This window comes from Capra hircus, chromosome 9, assembly GCF_001704415.2.
Source record: "Capra hircus breed San Clemente chromosome 9, ASM170441v1, whole genome shotgun sequence".
Classification (NCBI taxonomy): Eukaryota; Metazoa; Chordata; class Mammalia; order Artiodactyla; family Bovidae; genus Capra; species Capra hircus.
Window position 1 is genome coordinate 82,314,698 of NC_030816.1, and position 14,543 is coordinate 82,329,240.

Below are 14,543 nucleotides of genomic sequence, written 5' to 3' on the forward strand. Positions count from 1 at the left end.
ATCCAAGGACTTCCTTGTTGAGTTCGTATCTGGCTCTCATAGTGTCAGGCTTTCAGGCCTCTTACCATCCTTAGGATCCCAAAGTTGAGCTGGGATCAGGCCACTTAATTCACTAGCTCTTGCTTCCCACACCCACCGGGGTTGTTTGTGGTTCCACATTCACACCCGAGTCCCAGACAGGAAGACTCCCGTTCCTTCATTTCTTTGCCGACCGCCCAATCTGAAAGTTCACTCGCGCGGGCCTGGTAGGCCCCGCAGGAGAGTGCTGACTCCGTGTCAGCAGCGCTACGTCAGAGGACTCGGGGGCCCTTTGCTCTGGGAGGCCGCCCTTCTGGGTTCCCGGCCAGCTGTGGCCTTGGGTCTGCAAGGGAAGGGGTGTGTGTGTGTGTGCTCACAGCTATGAACTTGATAAAGAGCAAACAACCTTCCCTTCTTTCCTGGTTCAGAGCCTGAGTCTCCTCCTCCAGGGGATTGTGTCATCCCCGCCTGCCCCGAAGGCGTGAGAAATTCCTTCCTGCTTCCTCAGCTCCTCAGGCCAGGAAACGTTGGGTCATAAAAAGAACAGCGGAAGCAAACCAAAACGGAAAACCTCAGAGGCTCTGATCTCTCCGGGCTTCTGGCATAGCGGGCAGCCTCCCCTTTGGGTCAGGGTCCTCGGAGCCCACATCCAGCCTGCCTGGGGCTGCTGGTTGAGGTCCCTGCCACGTCCCGACTGGCCTGCCCCTGATATAGGGAGTTCTAGAAGAGACATGATAACCTTTCCCACCACCGTTTGCTTGTGACCGAAGAAGAAAGGAGGGATGAATAAGAGGTGCCAGAGGAATGAGTGTTAGGACGGACCCTCGGAATGGGAAGGCTTTCCTGTTGGCGTACATCTCAGATGCCTGCAGGCGGCTTGCCTAGTGGCGTCAAACCCAGACCCCACAGCAAGGGCCAGGCCGAGCTTCACCCTGACGGGTGGGGTCAGCGAGGGGTCTCAGGTTGAGAGGGACCCTGGACAGGAAGCCCGAAGCCGGGGCCTGGCAGAAGATGAGGTAGACACATGATGCTGGGGGTGCCTGGAACCCCCCCCCGACCCCGCCCCGGTCCAGGCTTGACCCTGGCAGCTGATAGTCCCTGTGCAAGGAATTAGGGCCTCCTGGCCTGGGCCCTGCTCTGACCGCTGGAGGTGGGGGAGTAGAGGGGGTCAGCCTCCTGCGTCTCTGACCTGGTCCATGTGCCCCCAGTGGACTTTGAGATACATCTTCCCCCCATGAGGGTGGGGTTGGCCTGGGGGCCCTGCAGCTCAGGGTGGCAGGAACCCTCCCCATGCCCTGCTGGGTCCAGAACACACCACACGGCCCCCAGCCCGGCCGTGGTCCCTGAGGTTATCTGGACAGTTTGGTGAGCCAGGTCGCCTGGTCTGGGGCTCCCGGGTGGGGGAGGCCCTCGCCTGCCGCCCCTCACCCCGGCTTCTCGCTGCAGGCTGGCGCCCATGCGGCTCTACACGCTTTCCAAGCATCACTTCGTCCTGGTGTTCGTCGTCTTCTTCGTCTGCTTCGGCCTGACCGTCTTCGTTGGGATCAGAGGTGAGGAACAGTTGTGTTTTTTGTTTTTTTGAAATATAATTGATTTATAATGTTGAGTGAGTTTCTGCTGTTCAGGAAAGTGATTCATCTATACATATATTTATATATATTCTTGTTCGTGTTCTTCTCCCTGACGGTTTATCACAAGACGTTGAGTGTAGTTCCACGTGGTATATAGTAGGACCTTGTTTGTCTACCCTGTATGTTATAATTTGCCCCTGCTGACCCCAGACTCCACTCCAGCTCTCTCACGCCTCCCCTCCCCGCCTCGGCAACCGCAGGTCTGTTCTCTGTACCTGTGACTCTGTTTCTGTTCTGTAAATGAGTTTGTGTCATATTTTAGAGTCCACATAAAAGGGGTATCACCCGGTCTTTGTGTTTCTCTTTCTGATTTACTTCACTCAGTATGGTCATCTCTAGGTCCATCCATGTAGCTGCCCCATCATTCCATTCTTTTTATGGCTGAGTTGTAGACGTGTGCCACAGCTTTATCCACTCATCTGTCGCTGGGCATTTCGGTTGTTTCCAGGCCTGGCTATTGTGAATAGAGGTGCGTGTATCTTTTTGAATTATAGTGTTGTCCCAATATAAGCACAAGAGTGGGATTGTGCTGGGTCATAGAGCAACTCTATATTTAGTTTTTTGAGAAACCTCTGTACTGTTCTCCGTATGAATTTACATTCCCACAGTGTAGGAGGGTTCACTTTTCGCCACACCCTCTCCAGCATTATTTGTAGATGTTTTAATGCCGGCCATTCTGACCAGTGTGAAGTGGGACATCGTTATAGTTTTGATTTTCATTTGTCTAGTAATCAGCAACGTTGAGCATCTTTTCCTGGGCCTGTCAGCCATCTGTATGTCTTCTTTGGGCTTCCTGTGGCTCAGATGGTGAAGAATCTGCCTGCAAAGCAGGAGACCCAGGTTGGGAAGATCCCCTGGAGGAGGGAACGGCTACCGACTCCAGCATTCTTGCCTGGAGAACTCCATGGACAGAGGAGCCTGGCGGGCTACAGTCCATAGTATCGCAGAGAGTCAGACACAACTGAGTGACTTAGACCTTTTATGTCTTCTTTGGAGAAATGTCTATTTAGATCTGCTGCCTGTTTTTGTTTGGATTGGTTGTTTTTGTTTTTGGGGGTTTTTTTGAGTTGTATGAACTCCTTGTATATTTTGGAAATTAAGACCTCGTCAGTCAGATAATTTGCAGATATTTTCTCCCAGTTCATAGGTTGTCTTTTCATATTGTTTGCAGTTTCCTTTGTTATGCAAAAGCTTGTAAGTTTCATTCGATCCCTTTTGTTTATTTTTGCTTTTATTTCTGTTGCCTTGGGAGACTGACCTAAGAAAACACCGCTAGGATTTTATGTCAGAGAATGTTTTGCCTATTCTCTTCTAGGAATTTTATGGTATCATGTCTTATATTTAAATTTTTAATTTATTTTGAGTTTATTTTTGTGTACGATGTGAGGATGTGTTCCAACTTCACTGATTTATATGCGGCTGTCCACTTTCCCAGCACCACTTGCTGAGGAGACGGTCTTTTCTCCACTGTATATCCATTCTTGCCTCCCTTGTCAGAGGTCATTGACAGCAGGCGTCTGGGTTTGTCTTTGGGCTCTTTTCTCTGTTCCATTGATTCATATGTCTGTTTTTGTGCGAATGCCATGCTGTCTTGATTACTCTAATTTTACAGTATTGTCTGAAGTCTGGGAGGGTTATGCCTCCAGCCTTGTTCTTTTTCCTCAGGATTGCTTTAGCAGTCCCAGGTCTTTTATGGTTCTATATAAATTTTAGGATTATTTGTTCTAGTTCTGTGAAAGTTGTTATGGGTAATTTGATAGGGATAGCATTAAATCAGTAGATTGCTTTGGGTAGTAAGGCCATTTTGATAATATTTTTCCAATCTATGGCCATAGGATATTTAACCATTTCTTTAAATCATCTTCAGTTTCCTTTACCAATGTTTATAGTTCTCAGAGTGCAAGTCTTTTACTTCCTTGGCTAGGTTTATTCCTAAGCATTTTATTTTTTTGATGTGATTTTAAAAGGGATTTTTTTTTTTTTACTTTCCCTTTCTAATATTAGTGTAAATAAATGCAGCTTATTTCTGTATGTTAATCTTGTATCCCGATGCCTTGCTGGATTTATCAGCTCTGACAGTTTCATGTGAAGCCCTCAGGGGTCTCTGCATGTGGCACTGTGTCGCCGCTCTACAGTGGCAGGTCTGCCGCTTCCTTTCCGATTCGGGTAACTTTGGTTCTTCCTGTCCAGTCGCCCTTGCTGGGACTTCTAGTGCGCTGCTGAGTAAAAGTGGTGAGTGTGGGCCTCCTTGCCTTGGTCCAGATTTTAGCAAGAAGGCTTTCTGCATTCTGCCATTGAGTATTGTGTTGACTGTGGGTTTATCATAAATAGCTTTTATTATGTTGAGGTGGGTTCCCTCTTTACCCACTTTGATAAGAGTTTTTGTCATGAGTAGATGTTGAGTTTTATCAAATGCTTTTTCCACACCTATTGAGATGATCATGTGGATTTTATCTTTTATCGACAGGGTATATCACATTGCGTGTGTTGAACCATTCTTGTGACGCTAGGATGAATCCCAATTGGTCATGGAGTATGATCTTTTTTTTTTTATGCTGTTGGATTTGGTTTGTTTATATTTCGTTGAAAATTTTTCTGTCTATATTCATCAAACATAGTGGCCTGTAATTTTCTTTTTTGATAGTATCTTTGTCTGGTTTTGGTATCAGGATGATGGTGTCTTCGTAGAGTAAATTTGGGAATGTTCCCTGAGGTGAGCAGTTTTTGGCCTTCTTATCATTTACAGTTACCTTGGTGCAGTGCCATTCAGATCAGCTTAGCTGTACCCACTTGCTCTCAGCCCCTGATGACCCCATCACGAAAGGTGATGCACAGAGGGGTGACCCTGGTCTTGCCCTTCACAGCAGCCAAGGCCTACGCTCAGCTTGGCAGCGCTGGGCGCCCTTGACCATGTTCTCTGTGTTGGAAGAGTCTGTTTTGCTCTGGGACCTGCCCTGGGTGTTGGGGGAATCCAGAATATGCTGTTTGATGGAGGAGACAGACCATTTAACTGGTTCCAGTGCAGCAGATAAGGGGTGAGAGCGGTGAGCATAGGATAGAGGTAACCATGGAGGCGGGGGGCGGGGGGGGTGCAGTATGCAGGCTCTGACAGCTGCTGGGTTTATCTATTCAAATTATGGATTCCGGAAGTGGGAAATTAACTGTAGGATGGGTTTGGGGACCCCCTGGGCCCACTGTGATGCATATCTGAGGTAAAATCCCATTGATCACCTGGCCTCCATAGGTCCCTACTCCGGTACCACAGCGGAGTTTTGAGTCTCTTAAAATCACCATCAGTTCAGAGCCAGTGTCCAGCAGTTCCCCAAATTAATCATCTGATTTTCCCCAGTGCTGGTCCTAGTAGAAGACCTGAGGTTCCTCTAGGAGAATGACTGACAGTCCAAGTGTTTGGTGGTGCACTGGGATGCTTTCTTAAGGAGACCCAGCCTTCCCTTTGTTCAAGGGCCTTTGGGTCTGTAAACTGGCTCATATTTGGAAACTGCTGCTGGGTTATGGTTCTCTGTTTTTATGACGTACATTAGACCTTTGTACGCTTGACTTGAACTTTGCTGCTTATGCAGATCAAGTAAGGATTTGTTGGGCTCCCTGTGTCTTTCACATCTGGACCACCCCGATCAGGTAGCTCACGCCATAGGTCTGTGGGAATCAGATTGTCTGACTGCCGTGACTCTGCGGTCCGTCACGGTGAGCACACCCACCATGCCTTGGGCAGTTGGTGTCACCTCGTGGCCCCTGCCTCCCCTGGGATCCGGCTCCTGCCCCTGCATCTTGTTTCCCAGCTTGGGGGCCGTAGTTCCCATGGTAAGGCCCGGCCTGCAGAGCAGGACAATCATAGAGCCCTTTAGGGATGCAAAATCACACCAGTGGTGAAAGGCATGTCTTCTGGACTCTCCCAGTGGGTCTTAAATGACAGATCCACCCTAGCAATCCCAGCCCCTAAGTCTGTGACCCTCCCCCCCCACCCCAACCACACACTGAACCTGGGCAGGTGCAGCGTTTCTGATTCACTCACTGGAACCACCTTTGGGTCCCTGTGTTAGCCAACCACCCAGTCAGACCCTGGCAGCCCTTTCCGACTCCCTGAGCTACAGCTTTTCAGTGCAGAGTCTCTGCTTAATGAGCCCATATCCATCTGATGGGCCTGAGACAGCTTCACGTTCCTTCCGCTGTCGTCGCACACCGTGTTCCCTGGATTTCTGTCAGCATAAATCAGGAAACTCAGGTCGTTCTTCAGGCACGTAGCGTGCGTCCTCACGGGTCCCGTGCCTCCCCCCCGCCCCCGGGGCCTGCTGGGATGCCAGTCTAGTTACAGGCCTAGAGGTGAAGAGGGCAGGTCACATGGAGAAGCGGTGTGGTCCCGTGTGGCCACTGCCTCCGAGGAGCCGTCCCTGATTGCTTAGGCGGGGCAGGGCTGGTCCGTCAGGAGGAGGCAGGAAGGCCCCTTCCAAGGGGAATGGGGAGAGTGTCCCACTGGGAAAGGACTTGTGGGAATTTAGTGTACCCAGCTTTGTCAGACCCTCCCGTGTGTCCCTGGAACAGCCTTCTGTTCTCTCCCAGTCAGCACAGTCACTTCAGCAGGGAGACTGCCTGCGAGGCTGGCTGCTCAGCTGGGCTGTAACTCAGCCAGTCACAGGATGAGATCTTCAGAAGTCTCAGCCCTGTGGCCGTAGGAAATAAGGGTGTCCGTCAGGGCCCACACAGGCGCTTTCAGATCAGGCAGGCGGCCCTTGAGCTGAGAATTCAAGTCCCTGAGCCCATCCTTGTCTCTCACCACCTTGTCCAGTGACATGAGGGGCAACCCGCCATCCGCATTAGGTTTGTTAGTTTTCCAAGAATGTTCTGAAGTATCCCTAAACAGAGTCACTTAACTCCTTGCTCCTTGTAATAAATGGCTGGTTAGGAGTATCTAATGAAAATATTTTGCATATGTTCCTGGACCATCCATGCTCATTTTACTACTGGACATAAGTCGTTAGCATCTTCAATCAGATTAGAGAATCAGTTCCAGAACCCCCAGAGCCAGTTTAGAAAACTTACCCTCTCCCTGCTGATCCTAGGGAACCACTCTGGGTACCAGAATCTGTGTGAGTCAAGGTTCCCCAGAGAAACTGAATCAATGGGAGCTACAGAGAGTGGGGATAGATGAGAGAGGGATACTTTATCATAAGGCCTTGGCTCTCGTTACTGTGGGGACTGAGAGCTTCCACAGTCGGCAAGCTGGAGGCCCAGGAGAGCCGACAACGTAGTTCCTGCGTCTGAAGAGGGGTGAGGGCTCGTGTTACCAGCTGAAGGACAGAGGAGTGGAGAGCGAATCCTCCCTGACTCTGCTTTTGCTGTGTCCAGGCTTCACCGATTTGGACAAGGTCCACCCACACCGGGAGGGCAGCCTGCTTTACTTAGTCTGCTGATTCAGAAGGTGGTCTCATCCAGAAACACCCTCACAGACACGCCCAGAGTAATGCTTCACCAGGTATCTGGGCACCATGGGCCCAGTCGAGTGGAAATACAAAATCGCCATCACAAGCCCTCTGCTCCCAGTGACTTTCTGCTGATACGTCTGCCCAGTCATGTCCAACACTTAGTGATCTCATGGGCCAGAGTCCACCAGGCTCCTCTGTCCATAGGATTTTCCAGGCAGGAATACTGGAGTGGGTTGCCATTTCCTTCTCCAGGAGATCTTCCCAATACAAGGATCAAACCTGTGTCTCTGTGTCTCCTGCATTGCCAGGCAGCTTCTGTACCACTAGCACCAAAGAAAGTTACTTTCTAGACTGAGGCCGTCAGGATTTCAGGGTTAGGAGCGTCTGAGGAGCCATTGGGCTTTGCAGATGAGGGAATGAGATCCAGAGAGCCTTTAGCTGAGGCTCGCGTCAAGACCTCCTGACTCCCAGTTCTTAACCCTTCCTGAGAGACCAGACTGCCTCACTTCCTGGGGCAGGAGCACACTCGGATTGTGAGTCAGTTTGAAATGAGCCTGTCTTTCGGTTCCAGCCTCCTTCCTGTCGCGCTCAGCCTGCGTAGACACACCCCAGAGGGGTGCTCCTGCCCCGGTTGAGTTCTTAACTCGGGCATCTCCTGCTCCAAGCAGAGGGTGGTTGGCAGCAGGCTGGGCAAGGCCACAGGACAGCCCGGAACACCAGCAGGCTGCCGAGGGTTTGCTACAGCACAATCCAGTTCTGAATCGAATCAGGTTCACGGTGTTTCCTTTGACGACTTCTTTTAAGGCCAAAAAGCTCTGAAATATCACGGCGTGAGATTCTTTGAAGCTTGATTCTCTGTTGTTTTGGTAAAAACCTTGAGAATATATTAGTATATGTCATGCCTTCTTAAAATCCTCAACTTAATATTTTTGGAAGGTTGGATTAATTGGGTGAATGGATCAAGGTGTATAATTTTTCAGCGGAAGTCTTTATACAAGCTGTGTAGACGGTATCTGTGTCACTGGTGCTTTCTTAAACCCACACACTGCAGAGAGAGCCTTCCCAGAGAGCAGGGGCCAGTGAGGGGAGCTGCGCACGGAATCCCGTGGAAATCGGGTGTGTTATGTGGTGTCACGTTCTGTTCGCCTGAGTTGGGAGGTCATCGTGTGCAGCAGAGTAGATGTTGTATGTCTGTGTTCATATGTTTATATATTTTACATCCGTATATATGTGTATTTGTGTATATATGTGTGTGTGTGTATAAAGCCTCCAAAGACAGACCAGGAAAAAGACTACCTCTGTATAATATATGAGAGTTTCTTGGCATTTGGGAAAAAAATCAATAGATGAATTATCAATATAGTTATAACCTGCTTTTTCTTTCTCTGCTATGCTTTAGGACCCAAAGTGATCCAGACTTCTGCAGCTAATTTTTCACTAAATAATAGCAAAAAGGTAAGACTGGGTCTAAGTGGCAGCTGGTGGGCCCTGTAAATTTCTGAGCCACTAAGAAATGGTCCTGCTTAGAGGGCCATTAAGATCAACCTCCTCCTTGCCCTGCAGCTTGCTTCTCAGGCAACACACATTTCTTACTTGACCTTCAACTGCTGGCCTCGGTCCTAATTTGCTAAAATTACCTTTTCTGCTGTAACTGTGACCTCAGTGCTAAGGATGCATGGTGGTGTTACCCCTTAGGGAGCAGCAGTTCATTTCCAGTGGCTGGTTAGCTCATCCTGATTCCTCTCATGTGCAAATCTTTTTTTTTTTTAATCTTTATTGGAATTTTCTTCACACTTTTTGTTCAAATATCCTTCAGTTCAGTCTAGTCTCTCAGTTGTATCCGACTCTGTGACCCCATGGACTGCAGCACACCAGGCTTTCCTGTCCATCACCAACTCCCAGAGCCTGCTCAAACTCATGTCCATTGAGTCGGTGATGCCATCCAACCATCTCATCCTCTGTCGTCCCCTACTCCTCCTGCCTTTAGTCTATCCCATCATCAAGGTCTTTTCCAGTGAGTCAGCTCTATGCTGAGGAGCCAAAGAATTGGAGCTTCAGCTGCAGCATCTGTCCTTCCAGTGAATATTCAGGGTTGATTTTCTTTAGGATTGACTGATCTCCTTGCAGTCCAAGGGACTCTCAAGAGTCTTCTTCAACACCACAGTTCAAAAGCATCAATTCTTTGGTGCTCAGCCTTCTTTATGGTCCAGTTCTCACATCCATACATGACTGCTGGAAAAACCATAGCTTTGACTATGGAGACCTTTGTGGGTGAAGTGATGTCTCTGCTTTTTAATACGCTGTCTAGGTTTATCATAGCTTTTCATCCAAGGAGCAAGTGTCTTTTAATTTCATGGCTGTAGTCACCATCTGCAGTGATTTAGGAGCCTGAGAATGTAAAATCTCTCACTGTTTGGCAATGTGGCCCCCTCTAATTTTTCTTTCCAGGACCATGAAAGCTGAAAATAACACGTCGGTGATACACCTGGCATATTGATACTAAAAAAATGATTCTTGTGAATATGAAAATACTCACTGTTATCCTTCGTTAATTTATTATTTGCATCATCGTATGCACTTTAATTTTTTTTTTCTCCAAGGAGGCCTTTTCTTGTTATTTAAGTGGTTATATTGTCCCAACGCTGTAGAGGGTAGAAACCACCTGCTTAGACGTGGTTGGTGAGAATCAGATGTGGACTGCAGGAGAAGTTAGTCCATTCTTTTTCGGACGGCAGAATTTCACTTACATTGTCTAAAGGAAAACTAAATGTTTCTGTTTCCAAAGCTAACGTTTCAACCTTTTGTGTAAATTTGAATGTTGTATGTTTAAGATTAGGCATTTGGAGACTCAGCTGAAAAAGTCACTCGGATTACTTGACTTCTCTTTCTTTCTGCCTCAGCTAAAGCCAATTCAAATATTTTCCAAACCGCTGTCTACATATAATCAGCAGCTATGGCTGACGTGTGTTGTCGAGTTGGATCAATCAAAAGGTATGAAGCCTGACACTTTAGAATGATTTTTTTTTAAGGTTCAAAGAGCTTTAAAATCTTCTAGCAACTGCTCAAAGATGAATTGTAATGATGGTGATTTTTCTTTCTAATACCAGCAAGTTGGAAGCCACCTAAATGTCCTCCAGGGCAAGTGATGATGCTGCCCTCCGGAAGCCCCAAGAGGCCCTCAGGGCTACTGGTCGTGCTCCAGGTGCCAGGCCTCACCCAGGTGTGCTGGGCAGCCTGGCTCAAAGCCTGCATACTGTGGATGCTCCAGCGGCAGCCTCCTCCAGGGGCTTCCGATGAGAGAACTAGGTCCCGGTGCCCTAGGGACACTTGACAGTGTCCCGGGACACTGTGACATGCCGGCCACAGCTGGGGGTCAGGGGCTGCTAGCAGAGGGTGGAGACCAGAGATGCTGCTCACCATCCTGAAGCCACAGGACAGACTCCCCACAGTGAGGAATTACCTGGCCTCAAAACACCTGCGGTGCAAAGGCCGAGAGATCCCGTCCAAAGCACCCACCGTTGGCGATGACCTCGCTCTGTCCACCCACGGCAGCTCCCGAGAACTGAGAGCATAGGCCACCTCGTTCTCTACATACTGTGATTCAGAGGGGTGCTTCAGTTGAAAGAATTGGAAAGATAACCCAATGACTGCAGTAAATTAAGTGGAAAAAAAATGCTTAGAATAAAAAATCAACCCCTTTTTGTAACATTTTAAAAAGCATTAAAAAATCCGATAGCACTACACATTTGTGTGTCTAGAAAACTGTCTGGAAGCATGGACCCAAACATGAAATCATAGTTTCTCGGGTGATGGGATTATACGTTTAATACTTTATGTATATCTTTGTATTTGTGTTCCTAGATATTTTTTTAACAATGAGCATATAATCAGAAAAATAAGAGATTATATAATCAGAAAAATAAGAAACTTATGTTTATCTTGGTATGAAGTTAGATTAAAATGTATATGGGAAAGTAAAATGTATAACTTTATCAGCCATGAAATAACTTGGCCTTGTGTGAGATGAAGGTTGGTGGTGGGTCAAAGGCAGACCCTCGAGGGAGGGCTCGACTCTGCTGGCGGATGTCAGCTTTGCCAACTCGCAGAGGGACCTCCCTGGGCTGACACACATCCAGGAAGGTGGGCGTGTCTGCTGGTGTGACCGGCCCTCGTGGACTCTGACACCGGGATTCTTCTTCTGTAGAAACATCTATTCAGACAACCTTCACCATGACTGTTAAGGTTGATGGTGTGGCTCAGGACGGGACCACCAAGTTCATCCATAACAAAGTTCACAACCGGACGCGGACGCTCACGTGTGCAGAGGTGAGTCCATGCGACCGGTGCACGGCGGAGTCGTGCCGCATTCCTGTGGGTGGAGCTACTTTCTTAGGTAAAGAAGCTAAGTCACACCACTGATCGCATGGAAGACCTACCCAACCCATGCACCAAGACCTTATAAATTCTTAGAAATGTGCACACACGCGTGTGCTCACATAGTACGCGCACACAAGCACGCACCCTGGTGCCTGATTGTGCTGTCTGTGTCACGCCTGTCTGGCATGGCCGCAGATGCCCGCTGATGGGCTCCCTGCCTCACGTGAGCGTGGTCTGCCGCTGTCCGTGGTCTATCTGGATCGCTCGGGCCTCGGGTTGTTCCCAGCTGTGGGATGCACGTCCCAACCCACGTGGGGCACTGGGAGCCAGGCCTCGTCGGGAGCGGCTGGCCTTTTTGGGCATTGGCCCCAGGTGCAGCACGTGGCTCCGGGCTGGGATGGGGAGGGTCCACAGCGGCAAAGGAGCCCTCATTGTAGGGCACCGTGTTCCATCGAAACCCAAAGAGTGGGAAGTAGGTCCTGCCGTAGTACGGAGGCTCTGTCGGAACCTAACAGGTCAAGGAGGGGCGTGGACAACACGGGGAGCCCCGAAGAGATTGCGTCTGATTATAGTATCAGGAAGGGCCCCGTGGCGGTGCTTTCCACACGCGGTCTCATTCCATTCCTGGGGCAGGAACTGTCCGAGAGCCCCCTTGTGTAGAAGGAGGAACTGAGGCTTAGAGAGGGCGGGACCCTGGCCCAGGATGACACAGATGGCGAGTGAGCGGCAGCGCCAGGCCTTCAGCCCAGGCGCTTTGTTCCGAAGCTTGTGCTCTTGACATCCACACACACCTCCTCGTAGTAACGGGAGAGGCTGGGGAGCCTTTCCCAGTGTGAAGGCGTTCAGGTCCTGTCCGAGGCCGGCCGCTGGCTCTGGCCCTTCTGCATCAATGTCTGCTGGACGGTCCTGAGGTGGGTCAGGACCGGCATCTGAGCCGAACAGGTCCCCTAGAGGCGGAGCTGACAGTGCGCCCCGCCCCTTGTACTCAGGCGGTGTCTGCTGCTCAGCTGAGCCCAGACCCTGCCCTGGGTCCCCTGGGGAGGCCCAGGCCATGGAGCTGGCCCCCTCCTCCTCCTCCGTTCATCCCCTGTGTTAGCGGGGACAGTGGGCCAGTTTCTGAAATGTCTTTTCCTCATCTGTAAAGTTGGGGGGCCATGCCTTCCCTGGGGGTTGGCGGAGAGTGGTGAGGATGGAGGTGGGCGAGGAAGCGAGAGCTGGAGCTGTCTGTGCTGGCATGAGAGCCCGGGCCCCCCCCCCAGCCACACAGGATAGACAGGAGGGACAGTGGGCGTGGGGACTGTGGGGACCGCCGGCCAGCAGCTGCCTTCTCCACCCTTCGGACACCGCGCACCCCCCTCTCCTCTGCCTCCTCTCCTGTCCCCTGGGGCAGCTCTCCGCCCTGCCAGCTGCCCTCCTGCCATCTTCAGGACACCCCGGGCTCGGGAAGCCTTGCCCAAGGGCAGGTGACTCAGCCCTAGTCGGAGCCGTGGCTCCAGCAGGTGCCACCGGGAGGCCTGCGTGTTCCTCACGGCCCCGGGCTGGCTTGGCCACTGAGTCCATGTCCACATCTGTGGGGGAGACCCAAGCAGGCCCGTTCTTGATCCTAAAGGATAAAAGCTTGGGGCTTGGCCGGTCCGTGCGTACACACGCTACACCACGGAGACCACAGGGGCTCTGCGTGGGAGCCACAGGCCAGGGGAGAAAAGGGAAACGTGTGATCTGCCCCATGCATCCTACAGCGACTGCAGAGATGGGCCACAGAGGAGGGAAGGTTAGGCGGAGGGCTCTGAGCAGTCATGTCCTCACTAGCGTGCCTCCTGCACTAGTGTATTTGTGAAAATGTCAGTTCAGGTTGCATTAACTCACCTTTTTATTCAGGTGACATATTATCATTTAAGTTTATGAAAGTACGGTTGACTTACAGTGTTGCGTTCCCTTCTGCTGTACAGCGAAGTGATTCAGCTATACATACCTGTATTCTTTTTTGTATTCTTCTCCATTATGGTTTATCATAGGATACTGAATATACTTCCCTGTGCTACCCAGTAGGACTTGGTTGTTGATCCATCCAATATATAATAGTGACCCCCATGGACAGAGGAGCCCGGCAGACTACAGTCCATAGTCTGCCGGGCTCCTCTGTCCATGGGATTCTCCAGGCAACAATACTGGAGTGGGATGCCGTTTCCTTCTCCAGGGGAATCTTCCCGACCCAGGGATCAAACCCAAATCTCCTGCATTGTAGGCAGATTCTCTACCATCTGAGCCACCAGGGAAGCCCGAATAACATTCCGTCTACCAATCTCAAACTCCCAGTCCAGCTCTCTCATGCCTCCCCTGCCCATTGGCAACCAGAAGTCTATTCTTGAGGTGATGTACTATTTTGAATCCTATGAAGTAGAGAAGGTCTAATGATTATAAATCATGCGTTATTTGTTTCTAAATATGTCCATTTGGTTCTTTCTTTCTAAGAACTGCTTTTGGCTGGCATCTGAGTTCCCCTGGGCTCCTGGCGAGCTCCCTGGAGATGCTCCGTGCTGATCCTCTGTGGTTGGAATGGGTCACTTCACGAGTCAGTTGGGAGAGAGTGAGTCTTGCGCGTTTTAAGGACACAGACACAGATCTTGCTTGTGCATTTGCAGAAATGTGCAGAAATCATCGTGGCTCACCTCAGCTACCTGAATTACACTAAGTATACAGTGACGGTGGGATTCGAACACCTGAAGCGCCCCGTCAAGGATTTGAACTTCACCGTGAGTACACCGGCTGACCACAGCGTTTCCATGGCTCATTTGTGTAGCTCCCATTCTCTGTGGAATGACCGAAATAAATCACAGCTTTAAAATCAGGCTCTTTTGGATGGTGGAAGACATGTACAATTCTAAGAACTATTAAAAAAACCGGTTTATTAAGTATACATGGAGTGAAGGATAGCTTGAATTAGCGTGGAATTGGAAGATCGTGGTGTCCTGAGACTTAGCGAGAGTAGCCTTGCAGTTGGAAGGTACTGGGGCAGTCCTCTGGGGAAGGCGGGGCCCCCTCCTCCAGGCCTGAGTGGACTTAGACCCAGCTGACC

At 50.0% G+C, this 14,543-nt stretch overlaps 1 protein-coding gene across 1 annotated transcript in view; it reads left to right on the plus strand.

Moving 5' to 3' along the window:
- TMEM181 (transmembrane protein 181) overlaps nt 1-14,543 on the plus strand; it is a 63,087-nt gene that overhangs the window by 29,442 nt on the left and 19,102 nt on the right. Inside the window, exons 2-6 of the mRNA XM_018053416.1 lie at nt 1,465-1,568; nt 8,490-8,545; nt 9,991-10,081; nt 11,295-11,416; nt 14,110-14,220. Of these exons, the coding sequence (XP_017908905.1) occupies nt 1,465-1,568; nt 8,490-8,545; nt 9,991-10,081; nt 11,295-11,416; nt 14,110-14,220 (484 nt within the window). The remainder of the gene's footprint in view (nt 1-1,464; nt 1,569-8,489; nt 8,546-9,990; nt 10,082-11,294; nt 11,417-14,109; nt 14,221-14,543) is intronic.